General features: G+C 31.7%; 1 protein-coding gene across 2 annotated transcripts; it reads left to right on the forward strand.

Annotated features, from left to right (window-relative positions):
- The first annotated feature begins 707 nt into the window (after nt 1-707).
- Nucleotides 708-18,534, forward strand: LOC106061614 (cilia- and flagella-associated protein 221-like). 2 transcript variants are annotated; one of them, XM_056018830.1, is made up of 23 exons: nt 708-1,369; nt 2,688-2,875; nt 3,063-3,158; nt 3,334-3,434; nt 3,633-3,736; nt 5,087-5,243; nt 5,774-5,909; nt 6,122-6,236; nt 7,274-7,320; nt 7,883-8,035; nt 8,427-8,519; nt 8,698-8,793; nt 9,830-9,908; nt 10,114-10,235; nt 10,440-10,520; nt 10,677-10,784; nt 11,677-11,853; nt 12,036-12,173; nt 12,772-12,872; nt 13,011-13,103; nt 14,575-14,682; nt 16,060-16,131; nt 17,178-18,534. In XM_056018830.1, the coding sequence occupies exons 1-23, from the start codon at nt 1,123-1,125 to the stop codon at nt 17,302-17,304; spliced, it is 2,739 nt and encodes a 912-aa protein (XP_055874805.1). In that variant the 5' UTR covers nt 708-1,122; the 3' UTR covers nt 17,305-18,534. The 2 variants fall into 2 exon arrangements, with proteins under 2 accessions (XP_055874805.1, XP_055874801.1); XM_056018826.1 differs by having other exon boundaries at nt 709-1,369; nt 9,830-9,914.

The following is an 18,534-nucleotide window of genomic DNA, read 5'->3' on the forward strand; positions in this document are numbered from 1 at the left end:
TAAACTATAATTAGGGTTAGGGTAGGGTTAGGAGAATCTATAGATACATTTTTAAATAGTTTCAACTAAAACCAATAGTTAAACCTTTGATAGAAGGTACGGAAGTGTTGGCCTATAATCTGTCATATTGAGATCAAGATTTCTTGATCTACAATGAATGACTACACTTACAGTTCTTAGCATTCGGGTAACCAGTCCTAGAAAAAAAGTAACACTTTCATCCCCCCTTCCTCGAATCTATGCCCAAAAGTAAACAAGCTTGAACTTGAGTAGAACACTAAAAATTGGACAGCAAACCAGTGTGTATTGGTCAGATAGCTCTAGGGCTAGTGTGTAGTCGATATGTCGACTAGTTATAAAAGATAAAAAGACTGCGTGTGTTTTCCTTGAGCGTAATAGGCTTCAGTTGTTTAGTGAACAAATAACACATCTGATAGTCAAGGATAAATCTAGATCTACTCTTACAGTTACACAGGCCAAATGTGTCTTACCCCGCCCTTTCATTGTTAAATTTGGTTTCTAAGTAATAAAAATGGATCTAGATCTATTTCGTCGACGTATTTTTGAAACTTTAAAGATTATGTTTCTCTTTATAATGTTCAAGGTGTAAATAGCTATCTGATAATTGAAACGTATGGTACATAGGCAAGTGAAAGTCGGGGGAGCAATAAGTTTGTGTTTGGTACATAGGCAAGTGAAGTGTAGTCAAGGAAACAGCTGTATTTATAGGTTTCAGTACTAAACTATAAATCTAGTCTACAAAAACATTTAAAATTGTTTGATGCTGTTTTATTACATTTGATTTGATTATTCGTATGTAAATAATTAACAAATTATAGGGTGTATATGTAGACTCTGGATCTAATCTGACTATTATGTATTATTCATCAGAATTTTAAGCGGTTCAATGTAGTAAATTGTAGTAGATGAGATCTGTAAACTATAACTATAAGACTCCAGTAGACTTATAAACTCGAATCGAATGTAAACAGTCATGGCGGCCACTGGACATGTTCATGACTCTAGTGAATTTGGTTAAAAGTAATTTGAAATTCAACTTGTTGGTCTATTTGATGCAGTTAACAAGACTACATAGTATTTCATCGTAAGAAATAAAACAAAATGCCTACAACATTAGACTTGCAAGACAGAACTGTAGACACAATTATCGCCAGCAATTTCAGCACTGGCACAGTCAGCAGTGGCTCTAGACCTAATAAATCTAGACATAGCAGTGAAGTTGTGGTTGAATTGTCCTCATCATCTACCGTCATAAATGAAAAGGCCCTTTTAATTGAGAATATGATTCTTACAGAGCCGGATGAAGAAAGGAAAAAGATTAATGTTCCTAATCATTTGCTGGATACAAGTAAGTAGTAAGAACTTTAGATTTAGATCTAAACCAATCTAATTAGATCTATTATATAATATAATATTCTAGATCTAGAAACATTAATTAGCATTTTTCATATTCAGACCTTATAGAATCAGTCAGCAACATCAATGCCTCAATCTCATTTAGACATTGAGATGAAGCTTTTTTTTTTCTTTTTAATTTTAGAACACAATTTAAACTTGTATTAATAGTAAAGATACGTTTCAGAATAGTTAAATAGATTTAGATCTACTATAGTAGGCCTAGACTTGGGCAGAAATTATTCTCTTCTAATGTCAACATCCTTTTCTGTCTAGTTTCTGGCAGTGCGCACCCTCTGCACTAGCTTGAATGGCAGTGCACATGGCGGGGTTATAACATTTTTAATAACTTAACTCTTTCTCTCCTAACTGACGATACCAGCGTTGATTCCACCAGAATGTGGTAAATAATTACGGAGAGAAAGGGTTAAGGGGGGCAACTCAAGGAAGCAGGGATGTTTCTTCACATGACATCACAAATACATTATAACATCTATCTCTAGCACAGTCTTTTCACTTAACAGCTCTAGACTTGGGTGGCCTACTGCATGATCAGCCAGCTTTAAAAAAAGAGGGAAATATGCAACACTTGATAAAACAGCTGGCATACACTCAAGTCTCAATTTTTTTTTTTGGAACCTCACACCTCCACCTCCATCAAATTATAAATTTTAGTTTATAACAGTATCATAGAAATAGTATGTATCATAGCAATAGTATGTATCATAGCAATTGTATTTTATCATTACAATAGTTAGATTTTTAAAAACTAGTATTAGTTTATAAATTAAAAAAAATAATATTTATAATCCTTAATATTTTAAACTAATTTTCAAAACCCTGTTTAAAAACAAGATATAATAATGTAACTGTTTATATGTCATCATCATCATCACTCCTATGAGTTCCTCATGGAACATAGGGCCTCGACAAAAACACGCCACTCTCCACGGTCTCTTGCTAGCTTTTTGATGGTGTCCCAGCTCTTCCCGGTCTTCTCTGCTTCTTCAAGTACACTGCGTCGCCATGTTCTTCTTGGTCTTCCTCTGCGTCTTGTTCCCTGGGGGTTCCACTCTTAGGCCTGCCTAGCTCTGTTGCTGGTATCTTTTCTAAGGGTGTGACCAATCCATCTCCACTTCCTCTCTATGATCTGCACTTCTATATTTTTCTGTCCACTCATCTCCCACAGTTTGGTGTTTTCTACTTTGTCATACCAGTGTATTTTTAGGATTTTTTTTTTTTTATATATATGTGTGCTATTCTAATTGCAGAAATTTATGCCAAACTTGGTCAGAATGCCTTTATTCAATCAAAGCCATCAGAGCTTTTATTTGAAGGTTTTGAAGTTGGCAAAAAACAAACAAGGCAGTTGTTACTACTGAATTCCTCATCCGATGTTTTAAGATTGCATATTATTCCACCTCAAACTGACAATTTTTCTATCAAATATAAAAAGCCAGTAAGTAGCCAAATGTGCATAAATATCACTTCATTGCTAATCAGTAGCCTATTTGAAGTATTTATCTGGTTCTTGGATGATCAAGCTGATTTTTTGTAGTAAGATGAAAATTTGTTTTATTCTTGGCTGAAGTAAAAATTCTTTACATCTGCAGAAAAATTAAACAATTTTTTTTTATTTATAACAGGAAAGAATGGTAGCAGGCATGATTTTAAAATGCATTGTTGAATTTATTCCTGATGAGTGGAGATATTATTATGATTGCATTAGAATTCATTGTCAGGTGAGAATTTAAGCCCAAAAATATTTATTTGATCAGAGATAATTTATCATAACATATTGTTAATAGAAATTTGAAATTTATATCAAATTTTATCCACACATTATATATTGATAATTTTTTTTTACCTTTTTGATGACTTTCATGAAAGTAACCTTTTTGTTTTTTATGTCTAAAGGGAGATGAAAACTTGATCATTCCTATTCATGGCTATCCTGTGATGAACACTAAAGACTTTCCTAGAAATTATACATTTTCTCCAATTCCTGTTGGCAGCAGGTAATTCAAATATTGAAATCAGAAAATTTATCATTTTATAAGTTTTATATTTAAAGTGATTAAATGAAAGAAAAAAAGATTTATGCAAATGCATTGTTTGTTCTGTTTACAAATTGTATTCACTAATAACATTTTTATTAGAAGGATTTGAATTTTACAAAGGATATTTTATTAATTATAATTTATTTTTCATCACAGCACTTCAAAAACTTTTCCTCTGAAGAGTCTGGCTCCAATTGACTTTGAGTTTTGTTTTAAATATATCCAACGACATCCAGCTTTCCAAATTGAGCCTACGTCAGGTATATTGAAAAACTAGCCTCACCTAAATGCTAAAATTTGTGAGCTGAAAGGAACAGCTGATTTTGGTTTTATGCTATCTTTCAATTTTATATTTAAAAACTAAAATATAATATAAATATATATAAAAAGGCTAATCCTAAATTTCATTCAGCATTTGAATATTCAATATATTTAATTTTCTAAAAGGGTTTATTTTGTGTATGCATATATACATCAGTAATTTTGTAACAGGATAAAAATAGCAGTTTGTGTTTCTTATAAAATATTTCAATGTCTATTGTCCTTGTTGTGATCAAAATAAGTGCAAAGCTAAACATGGTCCTTCAAAGCATTCTTGTCTGTTTCATAAAAGGGTCATTTCATATTTATGTATAGTAAATCATTTTTAATACAAAATTAATGAATCAATTCTTGTTACAAAAAGTCTCAGTATACACTGGCTGTCAGGTCGAGTGGTAGGGGGCATGGTAGCTGAGTGTTTAAGGGCTTGGTTTCTGAATCTGGATTCCTGGTTCAAATCTTGGTGAACACTGGGATTTGAACTTTTGGACTTTGAGGGTGCCCCCGAATCCAATGGATACCTAACTTTAGTTGGTAAAAAGTAAAGGCAGTTGGTTGTTGTACTAGCCACATGTAACCCTGCTTGTTAACCGTGTGCCAAAGAAACAAATGACCTTAACATCATCTGCCATATAGACTGCATGGTCTAAATGGGAAACTTTACTTAGGTCAAGTGGTATGCTTGTGTTATTATCATCTGATGGTTGCAATTCTGCCTGATTTCATCCTCCACAGTCCTGCAGGAGGTCTGGGCTGGAACATAATAATCTTCATTTCTGGAGGAATGTCTGTAACTTTTAAAACAAAAGAACTACATCATGCACTAGTGTAGAACTAGTTAAACTATCTTTTTTTAAAATATTTTTGAATGTGGAATGGTTAATTTTGGTCTTGTGGAAGCATGCCTTTTAGTTTTCTTATAAATTTATTTTATGCAAAAGTGTACAAATTACTAAAAATCATTTTGAAATTTTATATTGTTCAATAGACTTATGGTATCTAGATAATTTAGAGCTCTAAAAAAAAGAATTTTAAAAATTCAAAAAAAAGATATATAATAATGACCTTTTTCCTGTTAATTAATTAATTAATGGCTGTTTTGTTATGTGGTGTTTGCTTGGGACTTATGTTTTGATGGATCTGATTTAAACCCTTCCATCCATTGCCATCCTGCGAGTGGTCTCAACTTGGATATAGCCTACAATTTTTAGTTCAGAAGTAATATAAATATAAAAATTGAAAGTGATTTAGTATGAAGACTTGTTAATTTTGTTTGACTGATTTTGCAGGAATAGTTCCTGCCAACAGTGAGACAGAGATTACCGTCACATTTGCTCCTCTTGAGTTCCAGACAGCAATAATGAAGGTGGAGCTAGTTATCTCACAGCTAAACTTCAAAGGTCTTATTTCAACTTTCATTGGAACATCACAGCCAGGTCTTCTCAGGTATCTTTAGTGGCCATTATTGTACATTAGTTTATTTGGTGTTAAAACAGTTTGTTGCTCCCTGGGTTAACTGCTGCAGATCTTTGCTTCATAAAATAGAAATAATACATGAATCAATAAAGCATAATTTAACATATAAACTTAGTACCTAATAAAATACTCAGAAAGACACAAAAGAGAGAAGCCCATTTTTTATTGCATGTGCTAGGACAAATTTATACAATTGCTATGTAATTCCTATTGCCATAAAAGCATGAAATATATGGGTTGCCTAAATCAGCTAGGAAAACTATTGATAAAATAGAGTTGAAGTCTCTAATAAAAAAATTAACAACAAGGTAACACATGGATACATGTAGGATGATTATCTTCTTTTAGAAGGAATGTTTATCACTCTGTTATTTATAAGATAAGATTTAGGAGATTTTTCAAAACTAAATAAAATAATAAAATTCCTAGATTTATTGATAATTAACATTAGCTACAATACATAATTCAAATAAAAACTATATATATTTGATTTCCTCTAGAGCCAAGACCCTAGCAAGCACAACAAATGAAGTACTTGATCCAAAATGTTTTTCTCCAATAGAAAGAGCCAGAAGTATGAAGAAAACAAAGGATACAATGAAAAGCTCAAAGAAACCCACGTCTGCTTTAAATGAGGTATAAAATAAAATAAAATTTATCACAAGCACGAAAATAATTTAAGAAATTCACTTTCGTTAGTTTAAGTCTAAAAATCTGAGCTATATTTTTAATAAAAATAATTCTATTTGTAACTTTACTGTAATTATAATAAATAGCAACATATTTTAACATTTTTAACATAACAGATTTATTTTTGCTGATTTTATTTGTTGTATTCTGTTTTTCAGTTTCCATTAGAAAAAAATGGGATACAATTTCCTCAGATTATAGAATCACCTTATGCTGTAGCCAAAGTTTTATTACAGAAACCTGGAAAATTGAAAGTGAATGAAATTAGACAAAGTAAGGGACATAACACCTTTTAATGTTTATAATTATTTTTTTTAAATTAATGTTATATCTTATATTACTTTTGGAGGCGCAGTGGCTGAGCGGTAAAGCGCTTGACTTCCGAACCGGGGGTCCCAGGTTCAAATCCTGGTGAAGACTGGGATTTTTAATTTCGGAATCTTTGGGTGCCTCTGAGTACACCCAGCTCTGATGGGTACCTGACATTAGTTGGGGAAAAGTAAAGGCGGTTGGTCATTGTGCTGGCCACATGACACCCTCGTAAACCGTAGGCCACAGAAACAGATGATCTTTACATCATCTGCCCTATAGACCACTAGGTCTGAAAGGGGAACTTTACTTTACTTTTATATTACTTTTACAAAATGGTTTATAAAAAGAAAATGAAAAGACACACGTTTCTTCTCTTCTGGAATCTTTTACTCTCAGGAAAAAAATTTTTCCTCTTATGATTTTGTTTAAACATTCAGGATTTAACAGGGCAGAATTGTGTTTTTAAAAGCCAATCGCAGTTCAAGCATAGTCATTTTCACAACACTGGCTAATCACATTTATTAGATGCTTGAAAGTACAGCCACCAATGGTACAACACTAGTCTCAGCTGGCTCCCCTATAAACAATAAGAAACACTCTTGAACTGGCTTCTACCACTATGATCACGAATATCAAAACTATTATAACTAATATACATAAATCCAACAAAGTAATTAAATTCTTACCCTAGCAAGGGAAAAACAAAAGTTAAAAGTCAAAACTATCGGAGATCAAGCAGTCGCGATGTCTCATTTCAGGATCATCCAACAAGAGGAACTAGGAGAAACAATGTGTGCACACATTAAGTGTGACCAAAATTTACAATTCTGCACCTAACACAGTTTTTAATCATTTGAACACAGCCTCAGAAATAAAGGATCTCTTTATTATTTCCATACAATGATCAAAACACACCTAAATTAGAAAGAAGAGTGTATGTCTTCTTCATCCATTTTTAAATCCTGTTTGATAAAATATTTTATTCTTCATTCCTTAAGATATGCAGCAGCAAAGAGAAGGTTCAGTGATGACACGTCAAATGAAGGTTAGTTTGCATTTACAGGCATTTTTGTATATAGAAATTAGAAATATGCTCATAGAATAAAAAAAACAATATTTGTTTGTTAATGGTTTGAAGCGCTGTAAATATTTAATTCAAAGTTTCCCTTTCAGACCTTGTGATCTATAGGGCAGATGATGTAACGGTCATTGGTTTCTGTGACATACGGTTAATGAGGGTGTTATGTGGTCAACAAAATGACCAACCGCCTTTACTTTTCCCCAACTAATGTAAGGTATCCATTAAGGCTGGGTCAACTCAGAGGTGCCCAAAGATCCTGAAACTAAAAATCCTAGTCTTCACCAAGATTAGAATCCCTGACCCCTGGTTCAGAAGCCAAGCTCTTTACTGCTCAGTCACAATGCCGGCCTCCATTTAATTGAAAAGAAAGTTAATATTATTTTTCCTAAACAATTGCCAAATGCTGCCTCAAACGGCCAATGAAAGAAGCTGCTATTTGTAGATTAAAGTTATATTCTTGTAGATAGTAGAATGTTTTCAGTTAAATTAACCAACATCTAATTATAAGTTGTATCATTTCTTACAGGAAGCTTTATTTGATCAACTTGTCAGACAAAATGTTTATGAAGAAAGACAAAATCAGCTAAGGTGGCAGGTGAAACTTGGTGACAAACCCATGACTCTTGCTGAAAAATTTAAAATTTTGGAAGAGAGAAGTGCTGCTGATACATATTACAGGGTAAGACTATTCCAGGCTTAGGATTGAAAACTCCAATAAGAAAAATAGATTTTAACTTGCCATTGAGCCTCATATTCATTTGTGTCTAGATATAGTCTTCACATTTAATCTATGTATAGTTGTTTAAACTTTAGAATTGTAAAGCAAACAAACAACTACTTGTTTTGTTTTTAAAATGTATTTAATAGTGTTTAAAAACATCAAAGTTCTTCATATTTCCTATTCTGATCACTTTCCTCACTTTTTTTTAATGACCTTTTTATTCAACTTGCATTTGTACCATTTCACATTCACACAAACCACAATGACCATAATAATCATCCTAGCCTTCAGATTGAATGTTTTATATTTTTTCTAATAAATGCTCTATTTTGTTTTTGACTCCTTTTAGACTAAAGTACAAGGCCTACCAATAGAAAATGAAGAGTTCCTACGCACTAACACTGTCACATTGTATCGTAGAACCTTTCGAGATGTTGAAATGGTAACCAGACTTAATTTCATTACTAAAACTGAAATCTGTATTGAAATTTAAGAAAATGCTTATGGTTTCTTCTATTAACTTTAAGTTATTACTCAAATTTACGTATGGATAGACTTGTAACAGGATAAACTTATAACAATTTTTATCATCATATAAATTGTTATATGTCAAATGACAGGTTGCAGATACCATTGCTACATTTGACAGCTATTCTAATGACTTGTGGGATGCAAGGCACACAATATTAGATAGATTCATCCAGGCAGCAAGACGGGTAGGTTATAGTGATCATTTTTTTTTTTCAATAAAAAAAAAGTGTCATAACTGATATCTTTTACTTGGTAAAGCAAGTAGTTGGAAATGAACTTGGCAAGATTAGACTTCTTCTTAGTAATTGGCCTATCTAAACTACTGTCAGGGAAAGATCCATGCAGATGTAATTTGTTACCTCTCTATAAATGATGACTCATCCTACCCTATCAGCCATGCAGGTGTCTGCCATAAAAATACCCCTTGAGAAAAGTTGTGTGGATAGTGACATGGTTGTTGGCGCTCTCTTCTATTCCCGCCAGTGGAGTTCTGTTTTTAGTTGAAAAAGTTCAGTTGTGGTTTCCAATGCAATGATACTCCTTTCTTCGTGTATAAATTTCATAAAATGGAGTCAACGTACTTAGAGATCAACTATTCCTGTTCATATCTTTGTCTAAATTTCAAGATATTGTTTTTATTGATGAGTTTCCTGTCTTCTTTTGAACCAGCATCACATTAAAGAGAAAACAACAAATAATTCTAAATCTTCATTAAATGGGATTGGGATGGGGTTGCCAAGTGATAAAGCCCTTGGCTTCCAATCTAAAGGATCACCAGTTTAAATCCCAGTGAAGACTGGAATTTCATTCAGGATATTTAGGACACCCCTGAGTCTACCCAACTGGTGACTTGACTTACTTAGGGTAAGTTTAGGTGGTTTGTCATTATGTTGGCCACATGATGCCCATGTTAACTGTCAGCCATAGAAATAGATAAGAACTTCTGTCTTCATAGGCTGATAGGTCTGAAAGGGTGCCTATTAATTTGCTAAAAAGGTTAATTAACATTTTAAACTATTTAAATGGACATAATATTTATTTATACAATCCTGTATAATTTTTTTCATTGTTAGTAATATATGGATTCTCGATGTTAAGGCTCATAATAATGCAGGCTTAGAAAACTTGAATAAAAGTCCTATTGATATTATCTCTTTTTTAATAAAATATTACTTCTTCATCTTTAAAAGCTTCACTTCATATTTTGTCAAATTCACTTAGGTTATTATTCGCAATCGCTGTGAGAAGCGGCTGTGTGGTTTGAGAATACTTAAACAAAGTTTATCAGAAGTTGTACAAGGTGAAGGTTTGTTGTCCACTTTTTGTTTCTTTCATTTATAACAAATAAGTGTGAGACTTCTATTTTGATGATTCTATCATTTTATTGACTTAGCATTAAACTCTTTGTCTCAGTCTATACTACATTCAATGTAAATATCTCTACATTATAGCAACAGTTTTAAAAACGAAACATTTATGCATAGTCAAATGTTTATTGTTGGCAGGTGAAACTAAAACCACAAAACAAAATGGCGGCACTGAGCAAGAACTCTTGGGCTTTAAGTTTAATAAAATTAAAAAGTTTACATTTCCCACATACTTATCTCCCCATGTGAAGGACGATATGGTAAGCCACTTGTCTCTTCATTAATCTTTGTTATTATTTAATGTTGTTGGGTCGTAGTTTTCTTTGATTTATTCTATTTGAAAACTTTTATGTAAATCACATGCCGCAGATTAAATATATGTTCCCATTCAGCTTTACTACCACTTTCATCTAATTAATGTCCAAAAAAGAAGAGGCTCTATGGTATTCTTTATGATTCTTTAGGCTCCAGATGCCTTGGGTATTGTTCCAGTTCCTGCCACAGAAATTGTTGTCAAAAGAGATGTTCCTTTCTTTAACCTGAAGGTACAACTCTAATTGTTGCATTAATGTATGTATTTCTGTTAGACAGAACTATATGGATATAGCCAATCTGTATACATTAAATTGAAATGTATAGATTTAGTAGATTCTAAAGCTTTATCTTTTATAATATATGTTTTATGTATGTGACTATTTAAGGTTCCCCTTTACTATCAACTATATGGATACAAACCACATAATGTCCATGAAGCAGCCAGTGGCTACGTTCCGACTAGAAATCTTCGCAGACTGAGGACTGGTGCAGAGGTCAGTACATGATTTATTGATATTCATCAACAGAATAATCATTATCATTACTGCAATTAGTACCATGCATACATTTCACATGTATAAAGGCAGCACTAGGGACCAAATTTTGTATGAGAGAAAGTTGCCTAATCGCAGGGTCCTTGGTTCATGCCCTGGTAAGGAATGTACTTATATTCAAATCACCATTTTCTTTGATTAAGAATTTGGTCCTTAGTGCTTCCTTTATGTATGTAATATGTATGCATCAATCATTGTTTTAGCCCTTAGCTTTACATTTGTATTAACAACTGTATGCTATGTATTTTACTCTATATGTTTTTTTTTTAAATTCATTATGATGTCCACTGAGAGTTTGTTTACAAAGAAATTAATTATGTACAAAATTAATCAAAATAGAATTCAGTATACCAAATAGCTTGCTTATAAATCTCAATGATTTATGTCTTTTGTATTCACTTCATAATAAGACTAACTAAGATTTTCTATCTTATCAATGCTTATCTATCCTTAAATTTAAATAACATTAAACATATGTTTAGTATTAAAAAAAAAAAGTTCCTTTTTCAGACATTGCAATCTATGGGGCAGACTAACAGTTTTTATTTTCCCCAACTTAAGTCAAGATAATGGGTAGACTCAGGGGCGCCCTAAAAATCCCAGAATTCAAAATCCAAGTCTTCACCAAGATTCAAACCCAGGACCCCAGGTTTGGAAGCCAGGCACTTAACCACTCAGCTACCACACCCAGTGTAAAAATAACTTGGATTTATTTATTACTGGCATAAGGTCAAGACTCTTTCAGATGGATATCTGATTCCTAACCTTTTTTGTTTCACAAGTTGGCCGTCAAATTTTTTAAAAGACTATTGCTAACATTTTCTTGCTTCAGGTTGAAGAGATTAGATTGCCAGTAGAATCAGACCCTTGTGACAAATTCATTGAGGTTAAAGATGAAATGAAAGGTCTGGCATTAGATGAAAAATTAGAGAAAAAATCTGCAGTTGTTTCCCTTGCACCACCAGAGTCTCTGTTTAAACCAATGGACTATCCAAGTCTTCACATCATGGTAAGCTGTGTTTACAGTTGTTAGTGTTGCTGTGATTGTTGGAAGTGATAGTAAGTGGTAAAGATCTGTTAACATAAGGATAAACAGGCTAAACATATGGCTATATTTCAACTCATACTTGTACAATTGTTAAATTTCTAATAAAAGTTTGGAAGCCTATACCTTCTGTTTTAACTTTTCAGAATCCAGCTCCTGGTCTTCAAGTATTCCTTCCCAATATTCCATATTCAGAAGTAGATTATGATTTTCATTTATGTCCATTGCCCCGCTATCCAAGAACTGACCGATCAGTCACTCAAAAAAAGACATTGGACAGAGAGGTCAGTACAATAGCTGAAATTATTGGAAAATCAATATTATGTTAGTTCAGATTAAAAATTTTTAAAGTTTTAATTTAATAAGTTTTTGTTTTTGTCTTTCTATTCTTTTAAATTTAAACTGAAAAGTGTTTAAAGTTTGAGATAAAAAAAATTAGCTCATAGGTTTTTAAATTTCTTGACGCTAGGAATATCTTTATATAATTTTATAGAGCAATAATTGCATCACCATTAAATATTGGAGTGAATTTCATTTCAACAGGATTTTGTTTTTATACTTATTGATCCTTGCCATCAAGATCAAATGTTGTTCTTTTAAGTCTTTCTCTCCTAATTGACGATACCATTGTTGATTTGACCTCATTTCATTAAATTTATGTTTAATTTTATAAACTTTACTTTGCATTATATAAAAAGAGCATGCATTCCCCTTTAACTTTATACCAACTTAAACATTTTCTGCTAACAAATGAAAAAGTTATTGAAGCTTAATCATAACATGGTAGTGAAATAATAATGAGCAAAATGAAGAATTCCATCAGAAGGTGAAAAAATAATTACGTAGAGAAAGAGTTAATGGTGCTTCATTTCACTCTCCTAGGATACAATAAGAGGCCTCATGACCTGGAAGAAGTTTCCATCTCCTGGCCTATCAACCTTGTCCAACTCTATCAGTTTGTCCAATATTTGGGTGCCGAGATGGTAAGATTCTGCCGTGCATTTGTTTTTGTTATTTTTTTACTCTCTGGTTAGGATACCATTCATGGTGTGTGCATGTGTGGCCTAGAGTTAGAGCCAATTTTAGTGTATAATTAAATATATCCAAAAATCTCTTTCCAGGGATCAGTGCTTTAGCTCAGATTTGTTGCCCACAGAATTACCAGCTCTCATGACTCGACTGGAATCAGATGATGCTGATAACTGTGTTGAGGAGTAAGTCTATACCTAAATGTCATAAAAATAAGGTTTTCCTAATTCCTTTTGGGGTGTTGATCTAACAATTGAAATATGAGGGTTCAGTGGCTGTCTTTTTTTTTTTTTTTCAAATGACTACAAAAAAAACCTGTTGTATTTGTAGTGTAGTTTCATTTTTCAGTATGGATTTTTTAAAAAATTAAGATATTAATTATGAGAAGTAAGTTCATCTTCTGTGTTGGGCCTTGTATACCATTTTGGGGCTGAAAATGTTCTTTTACATTTTTATTAATCTCTGCCAACATGATTATACTGTGGAGTCTCAATAATCTGATAATCCAATAATTCCGAAAGTCCACTAAATCTAAAACGGAAATTAGTGTATTTTTAGGAATGTAAAAAACTAAGAAAAGAACATTGAATAAGTGTATTATTTACAGTATGCTTCAAAGATAAATAGTGCATGAGCAATACATACTTATACTTATATTTTTAATTTAAAGTTTTATGATACATGGTACAAAGCTGTTTAGTTCAATACATTGTCTAAACCACACCTCAACTAAAATACAGTTTTAATAAATTATAAATGCTTGGAGATTTGTGGAAAATAGTTCCAGGGAAGTTATGTTAATATTATTCAGTGGCTGCAACAGTATGATACAATAATATAGAAAACTACTTTGACTTCTGTATAAATAGCATTTCGCTCTCTTGTCATGAGCTTCATACAAAGAATTAGTTAGTTTCAGAGAGATGAAAAAAATCTATAATAAACTATGCTTATCACTGTTTCCTGCACCAGTTTATGTAATTGTATTTATAATTGTGCTTAATTTAAAATATTTGTTAATCAGACTATTGGGACTCGACTGTAACTGTATTTCTCAGTTCATGTTTTGTACCATCATTCTATTAACATCACTTGCATGACTAAAATAGGCCCATTACAAGACATCTTACATACCTACTTGTGCCTAAAAAAAATTAACATATGCCCTTTTTACTTTGAGGAATACTATGTAAATGGCAGGAGAAATGCAGGAAAACACTTGGCGTCCAGAGCTCCTCATTTAAAGTTGGTCTATGAGAGGCTTGACTGCTCAAAGGGGTTCCATTTCGATACCCAACTTGATTAGAGTTGTGTTTATTGACCGCAGAAAGGCAGCACCTTCCCCCAGATACCCCCTCCCCCACTGGTCCACAAAAGATTGGACATGGTCCTCTGAGCATACTGAAAGTGTGCACTATATAAAAGTTATTTTAAAAAATGTTTTAGCACTACCCCTGACCCCCTAGCTGGCTAAGCTGGGCACCATTTAATTTTTTTTTTTAATTGTAGAGGGATTTTAAAAGTAGAAGGTTCAGATACCATGCAATAGTGGAAATCAAATTCGAATTTCATTTAACTTTATCATTAAGTCATGTATATTTATAATATTCTTTTTTAATAGTAATATATAAAAAAAAAATTAAAAATTCTTTGCAGACATGATGACAAGACAGGACAAGTTGTTTCCCTTACTCCTGAAATGGTGGAGGCTCAGTTTGTCTTGATTGAACCAAAGCTCAAAGAAAGTACTTCAACAGCACAAGAGTAAGTATCTTTTTTTTTTAGAAAAATCATCATCTTATAATTATTTGGTATGATCTTAGAGAAAACAAAATGTATCATATCAGAACTATACTGCTATGATGCCCATGTTGGACTATCAATGAGCAAAGAATGCACAGGGAGGACATAGTGTTGTGAGTGGTAAAGCACTTGTCACCTGCTCTGAGGAGTATCAGGCTCAAATCTCTGTGAAGACTGGGGGTTTTTGAAATTTGGTACCTGCACTGCATACATTGGATTGTTGCTTTGGCCACATGACACCTTTGTTACTGATGTGCGACAGTAACAGACTACCTTAAATTATCTACCCCCTATATCACAAGGTCTGAAAGATGTACTTGACTTTTTATTTTAAAGAATACATCGATGCTATCAAGATAAATATCTTAAGATAAAATAAGATCATTTTTATTGATCCAATCAAATGGGAATTCAGTTTGACTACAATTGACCACCTCAATGTAACTACTGTAACAATATAGATGAAAATACAAACAACATTCTTGCATGAAACACATACACACTCACAACCAGAAATTTTAGGGTTTTGATTTCTATGTACATTCGATGACGACAGATGACACCTTGTAACACTGTGAACAAAAGTAGGATAAAAGAGATTTTCAATCTTTTTGTTTTAGTGATAAAGAGTGGGGGAATACACAAAGCCTTAGTGTTTGTCTTGACTAATGAAAGTTATTTGACAAAGTGAACTGAAATAGTCCATAACAATCAGATTATGCATAATATTGTGATATAGGATAGGACTAATATTTAATGAAAAGAGGACATCATTCATGTTAATGTTTATAGTAGATCAGAATAGATGGTACAGAGAGAGAGAAATCCATCTTATTAGTTCATCTAAATTAGTGTTTAATCCTATTTTGAAATTGTAATTCTGTCTGTTATTAACATTGTATTTCCACTATTTAGGGGATTTAATTGTTAAGTGAATACACATTTTTAACCTAAATAAATGATTGTTTAGTTTTGGCAATTATTGACATGTTTTGATGTTCAATTACAGCAGATTACCTTGATTAGATTTTAGTCATCTCTACAGAGACCTATAAACTATTATTAATAGTAATAGGCAGTGAGATCTGATCTGTTAAACTATTTCAATTATATGCTGTAGTCCTTTACTTCAACAGATTCATACCATGTGCTACATCTACCAATAATTGAAAATGAAGGATAGTAGAAATGACATTTGACCTTAGATACAATCCTTAACTTACATATAGACTTAACTTTTATTATTTTTTTTTTTTTTGAATTTGCTACTGTTAAGTCAAAGCTTGAATTTCTAATTTTGTTAGTAGTTCTCGCAAGTTGATCTTTTTTTTTTTACAGAGAAATATTTTCGTTTAACAGTAAACTACCAAGCACAAATCAACCAGTAGGACATGATGGACCTATCACTAGGTAAAAATAAAGGCCAAAATTTTCTTTCGTTACAATTTTTTATTTACATTTTTCAGTCTGATAAACATGCCTTACAAGTTAATATTTATAATTAAGAGGTTCATTGGCTATTTTTTTGTTTCTAGTTTCAGAAATTTTCTTCCAGTATACTATTTGTTTTAAATCAACATTGCCATTACATAAAATGACCAACAGGCTACTTGTTAATATATATTTTATTTTTGAAGTATCTTAAGTAATCAGATCATATCTAATGTCCTCATGTTTGGGACATCTTTAACATCTTAATTTTTTCAGTGTGGCATTACTCTCAGTGAGTAACTTGCAGGACAATATTTGTTTCACTATCGTTATAATGTTAAACTTTTTATTTCTCTCTTTATTTTTTATTTTTTGCCTATGAGAGTGATTGTGCTTTGTTTTAGTTGTAAATAGGACGTGGGGGGCAAGACTTTTTTTTAAAATGACAACATTGAGCTAGTGGTTCCGCTTTTTAGTTTATATCACGGGACCCGAAATATATGAATTATACAATTTCTTAGTGCATTTTTCCATCTTTTATTAAATTTAAAGAAACAAAGTGTTTAGGTTTGTGATTTGTCAATATTTATGGATTTAAAGTAGAATCTTAAGGTTAAATCTTTCAGTATATAGATTTTCAAATGAATTTTTTATATATTTAGCTTTTCCATATTTAGCTTAAACTAATTAAAAGAAATATTTTTTTAATAATTTATTTTTGTTAATACAGTTTTGCAGCCAATTCATTTTCCTTTAAAATAAAAGAAGAAAAGTTACGTCAGTTTTTTTAACACTACCCCCCCCCCCTTTTTTTTTTCTAATTTTTGTTCATCCCGTAAAGCTCCATTTTTTCAATCAAAATAATTTGCACTGAAAGAGTTAAAAATCCTTTCACAATTCTTCATCATAGGAATTTCAAATAGTTCACCAAGATTCTCAAAGGGAGATAATAATATAACTTTTTTTTTGCACCTTTCATCTTGTGTTTGTTCTTAAAAATGCTATTTTGTTTTATTTCCTTCCAGGGATCAGTGTGAGAAAGAGTTAAACTTTTACATGTCACAGAAATTTGATAAATTAAGCTCACAGTTTCGAACAAGACTAGATTCTATGAATGCCTTATTCACTGATTCCAGCTACATCGTTGAGTGACCTACTTGTTTACATTGCTTGACAAAATCCAAAAGTATCGAAAATTTATAAATTTGCTGCTCTACCATGCACACACCTCTGCTTCAAATATGTATTTTTAATAAGAATAAAACCATTCTTTGTAGAAAGATGAAATATCTTGTGTTGACATTTCTCTAATTTCTTAGTGCGATGTTGAATGTTTTGTAAACTTTTTATCCTTTCAAAAATTAAAAAATCTGATTTTATTTTTATAGTGGGCTAAATTTGTAAATACTTTTACTACCTATAAATAATTTGTTACAATTAGATATGAATTTTTCTATGAACTTTAAAAGACTTAGATTAAATGAAATGTTGAGTTCTGAGCTAAGTGCCCGGCAATGTAGTGAACTCAAGTATTTTCTTCACTATATGTGTAACTGTATTTTAAGAACATATACAGGTAAGTGCTGTACTGAAAACACAAATATGATTTTTAAATCATTTCTAAACCATTACAATAAATAAGTGAAAAGCATTTTGTGTGAAGGTAAAGGAAAAATGGAGTATTTTAAGTGGGTAAGCAGATTCGAATGTGACCTACATATTTTGTAACATCTCATGAAGACAAAGTCATTATCTGCTCGTGTTCAAAAGTTGTTATATGGATCAGTGCTTGTACATGAACTCTTTATGTTTTCAGTTACTTTGAGACTATTATAGTTTTTTCTTAACATTACATTATTTGTGGTTCCTACTTTGAAGTAAGCCATATTTGTTACCTTACTCTCTTGTGATGGCAATTTTAAAGATGTTAATTTTTGGTACTATTTTAATTATTTGACTTTACAAAAAGCTGTAATCCATTTTATTTATAAATATAAAAATGTAAATCATAAAATGGGAATCATACAATAATGTTTAAAACAAAACATATATTCTAACTATAAAAGTTTTATTTTCTCTGTTATTTAAAAAAAAGGTTCTTGTTTGTTTCTTTGCTTTTGTTTGTTTTTGTTTTTTTATTTATTTCTTTTTTTTGAGAGATGTTTTGTTTCCACACATAATTGTCAAAATATGTTTGAAATATCTCCATAACTGTGATACACATGTTCTATATAAGTATTGTCTTAAATAATGTTGTTTTTATCAACAGTTCACTTAGGCTATATCATGAAATAAAACTGGCTATCTTTGGTTTTATTACAATTATGATTGTACTTCTATAATATTTATATTTGGAAATAAAATTATTTTTAAAAAATCTTA

This window comes from Biomphalaria glabrata, chromosome 1 (assembly GCF_947242115.1).
Source record: "Biomphalaria glabrata chromosome 1, xgBioGlab47.1, whole genome shotgun sequence".
Classification (NCBI taxonomy): domain Eukaryota; kingdom Metazoa; phylum Mollusca; class Gastropoda; family Planorbidae; genus Biomphalaria; species Biomphalaria glabrata.